The sequence below is a fragment of the Puntigrus tetrazona genome, chromosome 5 (assembly GCF_018831695.1).
Source record: "Puntigrus tetrazona isolate hp1 chromosome 5, ASM1883169v1, whole genome shotgun sequence".
Classification (NCBI taxonomy): domain Eukaryota; kingdom Metazoa; phylum Chordata; class Actinopteri; order Cypriniformes; family Cyprinidae; genus Puntigrus; species Puntigrus tetrazona.
In genome coordinates this window covers 19074631-19085616 of record NC_056703.1, presented here as the reverse complement: position 1 = coordinate 19085616, position 10986 = coordinate 19074631, and the positions used below count along the sequence as shown (strand labels likewise).

The following is a 10986-nucleotide window of genomic DNA, read 5'->3' as shown; positions in this document are numbered from 1 at the left end:
ACGTTATAAACATCAGCGTTTCGAGGGGCGGCCTATAACATGCCTGTTTTATAGCTTTGTGAAAATTACAAGACTCGTTCGCGTCGGGCTTTCTATGGCAGGGGAGTGGTTTGGCGCATTTAAGCAGTACTGTTTCACTCTCGCCTTGCAATGTACAAGGTCGGTGAAACTAATTATTTTCAGTATTAATTTGCTGATGCATTAAATTGCATTAGCAGTGTGATTATGCTGGAATTTAATAATTACTAGCACATGTTCCCAATTTGGAAAAACTCAGAGTGACCACTGACCCAAGTCCTCTCTTCTCGCAAGGCACTTAAGGCCTTTCTCAAATGAATGATGCCAGCATGTGTATCGTCTTAAATATTAGTTACCACACCTAATTTCTTTACTTGTCTGGCACTGAATCAACTTCGATGTTCATTTTAAACAACACTAATACGAATAGTATTATTATTGGTTTATTTAATTTTTAATATAACTATTATTTAGGCTACATTGCTGTTCAAGTTCAAGATCTGTGCCGGACTAACCTTCTTGCATAAGGCCCGGAACCTGATCGCGCCTCTGTAAATCAGGACCAAACCTTTGATTTAGACTTCGAAAACAAAGTTTTAGTGCAAACGTGTACATCGAAGTAAACACACTTTCATGTTTATATGATTGTCGCGCTTACCCCCAAAAGTCTCATTACGGGCCGTAATGGAGGCCAGCCACTCCGTGACACGCCAAAGCTCCATTTCATTACGGTAATCGCCGTCCAATGCTGATTATTTTATTTAGGGCCATAATTGTATTCTCCCCAGATAACTCACGTTGAAATCGGGTCCACATGGAGGGCACCGAGTCTAATCACAGTATGAGATGCGACGGGGGTCGCGTCTGCTTGAATGGAGGAGCCGTTGTGTTACTTTCCAATTCACTTATTTCACGGTGTATGGTGAGCCCTTTGGACCTATTATCCAACCTATGTCAGACCGCAATGTCATTTACACTAAATAAATAAGAATTCCTCATGGATGGAATCGGTGAGTATCGACAGAAATCGTCCTGTGAAATAATAATAATAATAATAATAATAATAATAATAAAATAAGAGGCACATTAAAGCAAATCATATTTACATTTTATGTAGCCAGTGTGCACGCCAACATTTTCAGCCGATAATAATTATAACACCGACATTATTCCTCCCTTAATTACGGTAAATGGCAATCTTTCAAATAGCAAACCATTTGACCCTTGCAGCAGAGAGCCTAATTTCAATGTAATTGACAATCACCGTTTACAGGGACGAAAAATAATGCGTGCGCCAGTAATTCTAGGATGATAATAATAATAATAATAATAATAATAATAATAATAATAATAATATAAAAAATATCATCCACCGCTGTGATTATGAAGCCTTGATTATATACTGTCTAAAATATTGCACTGCAATGACAGACCAGTGGCTATTCAGCTGGCTGCTGCTGTAAAGCGTGAAGAAATATGACAGCATTTGCAGGGTCTTTAGTGATCTTCGAGATTCCCGTGTCCTTTGTGTTTCTTAATTGCAGCTCGGCCGTGCACATTCATGCCACAAAAACAAGCCGAAAACTTGACAGCCTGGCGAACGTGCTTTCGCTGAATGGATTAAATTAGGCAATGTATGTCAGCGAGTTTGAATTAAATAAATCAAATTACTTGCGTCAGCGCTGATGAAACGTCGATACAACCGAGGCATCAGTACGCATCAGTAGCCTGTTTCACCTCGAGCCTTTACCGAAATAAATTAGAATTCTTCAAACATGATTTACAACGTCTTCTTGCGATATATCTAAACACGGTCAAATTAGCGCGCGGTGCTCGGATTTCGCTGTAATAACCCAGATGAAAGCTCGTAGATTTGGCGCTAATTGCTTCAAATGCTTAATGGTCTCGAAAATGACTAGTTGGAAATGTACCTTGGATGTGTTGTTAGCTGCCTCAAAGAATTCATCGTTTTTGATAGATGGATTCCACTCAAATAAAGCTGTAACTCACGTGGAGGTAATAAAACAACCGGCTCTCGGCAGCAACCCTGTGTTCGTTCCCCTCTCGCGAAAACAAGCAAATACCATGTTTTCGATTCGCGAAGGGCCTCGAAAGCAGGGCTGCCAACAAACGGTGACTTTACAAAAAAAGTGCCCCTTATTCCGTGTGTATTCCGCGCAGGTCAAGAGTAATAGGCTACAAAGACCAGACTTTTTCACCTTTTGCGGAGCCCAGTGCAGAAAGATTTATTATTCACTGGTTATTTGCCGTGATTATGAAGTCATTTAAAATGTATAGCTAATAAGGGGGCGACGCAATAAATCAGATCTGAAATGAACGAGAGCGCCCGCGGATGAAGCCGGTTTGTGGATTTTAGTGGTTGGCTGTCTGACATTTCCAACCCTCGATTCTGATTGGCTCCCATTTGTGGAAGCTCACGGGCTCGTCCAACTATTAAGCGCCTCCCAATCTCTCTAAAGAACGGTATAATACGTGGAACCGCCTTTTTAAACGCACTGGCGACTTTCCTTCATTTGAGCCCTATGCGCTTTTTAAAAGGGTTAAAAGTTGTAGAGTAGTTTTGGGAAGCAGTTGTGACTCCAGCAGTGCGCAATGCTCTCTCATGCCGACCTTTTGGATACTCGCCTCGGTGAGTTATCGCCACCAAACCCCGGTCTTCAGCTGCACTGTAAGCTAGAGCATTTTTCAGTCTTCAAACTAGTGAACTAATGTGATTGCAAAATTCATCTGTTTTCATTTCACTTGCGATGTTTGTTAATTATCAGATACATTAATTGCGCATTTTTATCCATCAGCCTACTCTGATGGACTGCGTAACTGGATTTTTATATATATAATTGTTTGTGCAACAAATATGTCAATACTTTTTAAATGTCATTTTTTTAAATAAATGTCGTTCTCGCTGTCTTTGATGCTGATGTTAACATGCTCCTGCTGTTTGAAGAGAACGTAAAATGTTTGACTGGCGCGTCCACAGGGATGAAAGATGCTGCAGCCGAGCTCCTCGGACACAGAGAGGCTTTGAAGTGCAGACTAGGGGGGACTGACTCTGGACACCCCGGCGATCTTACTTCGGCTACAGAGACTGTGGAAGGGACCACTCTGCTCCCCGGGGAAGACATAAGTAATGGGGGATCCAATCCTAATGGAATGCAGCAGGTCAACGCCAAAGACCAAGAAAAGCAGCAACAGCAAAACTCTAACAATCAATCGGGTAGCCAGCAAAACCAACAGAAACAGAAACGCCACAGGACCCGCTTTACTCCAGCGCAGCTGAACGAACTGGAAAGGAGCTTTGCTAAAACACACTACCCTGATATCTTCATGAGAGAGGAACTTGCGTTACGGATTGGTTTAACGGAGTCACGGGTTCAGGTGAGACCGAGTGGACCTGCTTATCTAACATGGTAACGATGCTTTTCACCTGGTGATTAATAGTTAAACAAAGTAAACTGAACTGAAATAATAAAAAAAAAATATATATATATAATCTTCTATTTCTTTTTAAGAGTATATTTTATAAATTGCACGGTATGCCTTCAATAATAATAATATTAAACTCTCAAAACAACGTCAAACCTAAAATAGAGGTAGCCTGAGTACTGATGCTGCCCGCCGCGTTAGGCCTGCTTCAAAATGATGTAAAAACATTCAGTATTGTCAGAGCAAAAATACAACGTGAAAAAGTGAAATAAACGCCCTCAAACGAAAAGAAGAGAAATATAGCAGGCTACATTTGCAATTTTGTTTAGAAAAAAAACAAAACAAAAAAACAAGTCATCTGAATTTATGCCGTATTAGACAATACTTTATAAAAACGTCTTATATAGCCTGGATGAAAACGAATTGTGTCGTTAACAGTACTATAAAAATATGCAAATTAGAAATAAAATAAGAAATAAAAATAATAGTAAGTATAACAATAATTCTCATGAGCCCAGCGCTAAATGTTAAAAATACCTCAACAATGCGCCGTTCGTGCTCTTATATTTTTTTTATTACCATGATTATGGTTTCATGATGAATTACTGAGGCCGACTATTTGTCTCCTCGAATGTGCCATCAGCTATAACGACTTCATCGCCGGCTGTCTGCAAAGTATTTCAGAAATTGCTTCATCTCTTTTTCTCCCTCGCATGTTACCATGGCTAGTTTTCCGTAAAAATAGTAGCCTAATATTTTATATTTTACGTCAAACAAAAAAAAAAAAAAACAAACAAAAAAAAAAAAGGCAGATGCATTACCCTCAGCGTTCACGAAAAAGCATTGTACGAATATTTACAGTGGCTCAATTCTGCATTAAAAGTGCTCGCCTTTTACCAATACTCCAAGAAACTGCGTGGCGATCCATTATATATATATTTGTTTATGTTTTTATTTATTAAGTGGTATTAATTTATTTCGACACAATTTTAGAATTAAAATCAGACACATATTTTTACCTGCAGTTTAGTATAACCTAGTAAAACATATACACTATGCAGCTGTAACTCACCGACGAAGCGCGTGACTCTCTAAGCGTTTGTTTTTGTTCATCCCTTCAGGTGTGGTTCCAGAATAGACGCGCGAAATGGAAGAAGCGCAAGAAGACAACCAACGTCTTCCGGGCGCCGGGCACTTTGCTGCCGACACACGGTCTGCCTCAGTTTCCGTCCGCGGCCGCGATGGGCGACAGTCTCTGCTCTTTTCACGCCAACGACACGCGCTGGGCCGCAGCCGGGATGCCCGGAGTCTCACAGCTGCAGATACCGCCCGCGCTGGGCCGACAGCAGGCTATGGCGCAGTCCCTGTCCCAGTGCAGTCTCGGAGCCGGCCCCCCGCCGAACTCCATGGGCCTTTCCGGCGGCTTATCGTCGAACGGTTCCGGTCTCCAGTCGCATCTGTATCAACCCACGTTTCCAGGGATGGTGCCCGCTTCCCTCTCGGGTCCAACGAACGTGAGCGGCTCCCCTCAGCTGTGCAGCTCGCCGGACAGTGATGTGTGGAGAGGGACTAGTATCGCCTCGCTGCGCCGCAAAGCACTTGAGCACACCGTTTCCATGAGTTTCACCTAATTTGAGCACCCGAGACGTCTTTTCTCTCGCCGCAAACCCCAAATATTCCTGAAAAACAGTCACGGAGCACTCAGGATATGAGGTTATAACTGTGAAATTACAAATTGGCAGCCTTACTGGATAATGGGACCCAAACAAACCCCCCCGACAACGCTTATATACGGCAGACGTAGACTCTAGTAATAGTTTTAATGCTTGAAATGTATGTAATTTATTTATGCGTTGGATTCGGTCACGTTTATTTGGCTTTCATAGTTATTGATTTTAATAACCGCGAGTTATTTATTTCTTTATTTATTTACGAGTATTTATTTGACTCTTCATTCACGTATGAAGAAATAACCGCAACAGTATTTATTTCGATATTCCTTTTTTTTTTTTTTTTTTTAACTAAACTAAATGTAAAAGGAGGCGTTATTAAGGACCACATGTGTGCATGTACAGATTGTTTTACGGCACGTACTACACGTTGGAGTGATTTTTCAGGTACATAACCGAACACGTCGGCGTAAGAGCCAGTTTCCAAATAATCCGATTCAGATGCATGTAAAATTTCAACCAGGATCAACAGGAAGTTGTTTACATAAAGCAAAACGAACTTGAGTGTTTGTGTATATAAGAAAAAAAACCTTGTTATCTGCTGGTATGTTTGTGGTATGTTTTAACTTATTGTCTGTGCTTATTACTGGAATATGGTTTTTGTAAATGTTTATCTTACCAAATTCAACAGAATTGGGAAGGTTTATGTAAGTGGGTGAATAAAATCATTTTAAGAATTTCAGCATGGTATGTGATCTCTATAGAAGTTTTTGAAATGCAGTAAATAGTAAACAGAGGGTGACTTATGTAGCCCATATGTAGTTTTAAAGATGACCGAGCGAGATTTCTGTTTCCACATTTATGGATGAATAGAATTTAAACACGCATTTGTCTGAAATGATCTTATAATTTAGCAGGCTTTTTAATTTAAGCAACATTCTGGAGCAACAATTCGTCCAGATTTGTTCAACATTTCAGAATCGCTTGACATTGTCATGTCATCCGTGGGAATAAATATTTACCTTCTGACATTAAGTAAAAACACAAAATGATCATGACATACACAAGAATGGCCTGGCACAAATCCTCATCCTTATTTTATAAGCTATTTTCTCAATCAAGGATATAATGACGGCCCTTTGGATCATATTCAACACATCATATTTTTCACTGGTGCATTCTGATGCATCCTCACAACACAGACAAGTGTGTGCCATGGTTCAAAATATTTTAAACAAATATGATTTAGACCGATGCGATGCTTATTTTAGCTTTAATGCCAAGATAAAACAAAAGAATGTGAAGAAAACTGTGACCAAAAAGCTTTCATTAAAAGACCTCTTAAAGGAATAGTTCACCTAAATTTATTTATCATTTCAGTTTATCATTTCAAACTTATTTGTACTTGTTTAATGCAAAAAGAAAGTATTTTGAAAAACGTTATTCTCTCTCTCTCTCAAAAACAAAGGGGCAAACGCTGTAACTGAGGTGATCCCTCTTAGGATCGAATACAGTATGTACACTTTAAGAATACAGTATGTACACTTTAAGAATACAGTATGTACACTTTAGATACAAACATTTAAAAGATACCGCCCCAATGACAGCTTTTATTTTTTTTCGGAGGGTGCAAACAACAACAACGAGTCTTTAAAATATCATCTTTTTATCTTCTCAAAGAAAGATTTGCTAAAACATTATTTATTTTTAGGTGAAATTATTCTTCTATGGAACACAATCTTACTCCTCTTTGGAAAATGAAAATACTAGTGGTCATCCACCCTGGATCATCAGCCGGACAGATAAAACATCCGTACAGAAGCACACAAGTCCTTGAAAAAACAGAAAGGCTTTACTCAAGACTCTTTGCTTTTTCTACAGCAGTAAAACACCAACATACTCATCCTCAGACCTTTTACAGAGATTCTGCACATTGCTACGGCATTCATAAACTCCAGTTCAGCCTGTAGGGACGTATGCTTATCTACTTGTGGCCCCCTTGCAGACAAATACCTAAAGCAAAATTGTAACCAATTAGTGGGGCATGTTTTTTTTTCTCCTGGTCTCTTTGTGTGGTTTGTAAGCGTTACCACTGGGGAGGTGGAACAGCCCACAAACATCTGCTTGACTTTTCTCCGATACAATAGCCAGACTGTGTCCTATTTAGCAAAAATGCCTTTCAACTGTGAGAAAAACCATCTACCGTCACTTCAGCAATCGCCTTTATCAACTGACGGAAGACCCAGAACCGGATAAATGTAACCAAATAATTACTACAATGCTTGTAGCAACGGACAAAAACCTGCTCTACTGTTATCTCGATATTTTGAAAACGCGATAAAAACAAGCAAAGCAAAATCTGATATTGCTACTCTCAGAGTGCCGCCCCGCGCTGATGTGAATCTAATTGTCCCTGTAAATTTGCATATAAGATTTCATGAAACAATGGAAAATGCAGAATCCACACAAGCCTCCCCTGATCATTCAACAGTCTCCATGTAGACATCCATCATCATCAGTCTCAGCATCTGCTCTGAGAGACCCTCTGCCTCTCTGGTCCCCCCCTGTGAATGCATGCTCCGTTCACTGGTGTATTTCATCACTTTAAGCAAAATGCACAAGTGTCTCATGATTAAAACAGAATATAATGACAATTAGGAGATTCTTTAAATGGAATGAATGAGATTTTGTCAAAAGTGTTCGTTGAAAAATCTATTTTCAGTTAATAGCCGGCCCTTAGGGCCGCTGAAGACTTTCTCCTTATTCTTCATTTTTTTTTATAACACGGTCCCATGGATATGAGTGTATGCTAATGAATCAGTGATGTATGCATGAAGATGAGATTTGAGTTATGAACGAAATGAAGGCTGCATGTGTATCTGTTTCTCAATACCGTGATCCACTTTGGTCGATAAAATCAAAACAAAAATCATGGCAATGACCTTAACCGAAAAAAAACAACAAGAAAACACAATGCACTTCTAATGCACGTAAGCCCGTTCCCTGCTTTCCCTTGCTTGCTTTATTCAACCAACCTGTCCACACTTGCCCTTGAGTTGCTCTGTCAGTGCATGGAAAGCACCTCACAGCTCCTGACAAGAGCAGCACTAAATCAGAAATCAGTGGCTGGCAGAGGAGTAAGCCACCATGAAGGTCACAGACATCAGCGGGATGCCATCTTTATCCACCCAAAGCACACATCTGTGACCAGCAGGAGGATTCTCCTGGTCTCAGGCTGGGACAGGCTGCATGCCATAACCTCAAAACAGCCGGAATTAAAACAGTAAAGCAAAATTATTTGTTCCATTAAGTTTATTTAAATCGGTGGCCAATTTAAATAGGTAAGCATACATTAATATGCAAGTATTTATACGCGGGGGTTTCATATTTTTCAGTGATATATATTTTTCTGGAGTTTTTTTTATATATTTGCATGATTTTTAAAAATATATATTTGTAAAAAGTAGTGTTTTTTTAATTCTTAAAAACAATAAAATGCAACTTTTAAAAATAAATACTATATATTTTTATATATATATTACTGGTATAGACTATATATTTTAAGAGTAAATAACACCCTTAAACTGGTATCATCACATCATAAATTGTTTATATAATGCGCTGAATTTGGGTTATAATGTTCCATATGTTACAACAGCAAATCTTCTTCTTATGGAAAACACATTGGATGATATTTGCCCTCTGCTTGAGTTCATCACATGTGAACACACTGCCATCTGCTGGTGAACTAGAGAATGTTTCGTGCGCTTGATGCTACTGACTCTCTAGGAATAAATCAACCAGTACTTAAGACCAGTGCCTTTCTTATTAGGATTATTTAGAAATAAAAAACACCTCCGTTAAATGAAATAGTAACAATTTAAATGGCGACATTTTATATAGCATTACAATTAAAAGGACGGCTTTCTCTCAAACAGTGCTAGTCAGTCCGCTGTTTCTATTAGCCTACAATGTTTGGATCGTCAAATTGAGCTCGTGTTTAGCTCCGACCATATTTAAACACCCCTGAAGCACCACACCGCTCCGTCTGAGGGACTTTTTGAGGCGTGCTGATGTGTAAAGTACTGCTGATAAAACAAATAAAGGTTTGCTGCACGTGTTTATGTGTGTTTTATGTACACAGACAATATCCCCTATCCTGACAACAACCATCCACAATGCACAATAAGTTATATCGACGGAACGCATCCGGAAGCGATCATTATAAACACTTAACGTTACTGTACACGTGAATGAAAAGCCCATTTCATCTGGCAGCCACTCACTTGTGTGCACAGGACCTCCATTCACTCTCCAAGACCAACACACTAGCGAAACCTGATTGGCTTGAATTGAATAGCTGGTATAGGGTAATGCGGAAACTTGTGTTATTTTTAGTGCCTATGAACATAAAATAATATTTGTATTTATAAAAGAAATAAATATAAATCATTTGTATGTACAGATAGATCTATTCAAATCGGGGAAACATATATTAACATTTTAAATCGCTCATTATTTTACACTGTGTGCATCTGAGTTCATTACTGTTCATTAAATTAGATTAATGCAAGGGGTAACGGGATGAGGTTCGTTTTTAAAGTGCCCCTATTTTGATGTAAGAAAGGTTCATGTTTGGTTTGCTAGTCCTAAACAACAAGCTGACATGCATGCAAGGTCAAAAACACTTTCATTTTCTTATAATATGCATTTATTTTTTACTTTCTTTGTTCAGCGACTCTCATACGATTCATTCAATGATTCATTCAGTGATTCATTCCATTTAAATCTGTGTTTGTGTGCTTTTACCCCTCTAAAAGCGGCCCCTAGTGGCAAATGATGAATTTGCATCCAGACCATCAATATGAAACGCTTGGGACTCGTTTTAAGAACGACTCGTTTCAATGATACACAGTTGACTCTTTCTTTTGAGAGTCAATAACATTAAACATGGTGCACTTTCAGATTTCATTCACTTAGAGCCGCGTTACACACTGCACAAAAGCTAACTTCCATAAATCCATAATAGGGACACTTATATATATTATTACTGGCAAATATTTTTGATATTTAAAATGAACCTTTTTTGTTTAAAAAGAAAACCACCTCCCTCCAAGTTTTATACTATGACTAAATGATGATGTTATTAGCTACACACTATTAATTTACCATAAAAAACAAAAAATTGGCCATGCCATGAAAGTTAGGCCCAAGAGTCGAACAGTAACATTAAATCTATGCCAGAAATTATGAGAAATTATGAGATTATAAGAAATGTTATTTTGTTGTTTGTGCATGAGGACAAAGAAAGAGTCCATACGCTAAACGACTGAGAGTCTCATTGTCAGACTCTTGAACACAGGAAGTGCATAACAAATGAAACAATAGGTATTCTAAATTCTTCTTTTTCCTGTCATTTTGATTGTAATGTAGCGTTGAAATTTTATATAACATCATCCTGGCCAGAAGATTCAAATGGCCTTTTATGTTATAGCTAACTCTGGCACAAAAACATGTTGCACAAAGTCCCTGTGAAATAAACGAAATAGACTCAACTAAATTCTTACTGCCCAATATCTACAGACTAGATCTGACTTTTGGCGTACAAAAAAACCCTGCCGAAAAAAAAATATTACTTACAGCTATAGAAAACAAGTATAAAATCTGTCATTGGTCTCCTTTCAAAAGGTACTGATATTTGAGGTACAAATATGTATTATTAACGTATTGATATGCACCTCATAAATAAGGTACATAGGTGTCCCTATTGAAACACCATCCCAGACAATTTTCCAGTCCAAAACTAGGGCATTTAAAAAAAAAAAGACGCTTTCATTCTAAAGATACAACAAGA

At 38.6% G+C, this 10986-nt stretch overlaps 1 protein-coding gene across 2 annotated transcripts; it reads left to right on the top strand.

The window, feature by feature from the left end:
• The first annotated feature begins 2538 nt into the window (after nt 1-2538).
• On the top strand, nt 2539-5874 carry otpb (orthopedia homeobox b). 2 transcript variants are annotated; one of them, XM_043238716.1, is made up of 3 exons: nt 2539-2668; nt 3017-3414; nt 4584-5874. In XM_043238716.1, exons 1-3 carry the CDS (start codon nt 2632-2634, stop codon nt 5091-5093), a joined length of 945 nt encoding a protein of 314 aa, XP_043094651.1. In that variant the 5' UTR covers nt 2539-2631; the 3' UTR covers nt 5094-5874. The 2 variants fall into 2 exon arrangements, with proteins under 2 accessions (XP_043094651.1, XP_043094650.1); XM_043238715.1 differs by having other exon boundaries at nt 2548-2707.
• Nucleotides 5875-10986: the final 5112 nt, after the last annotated feature.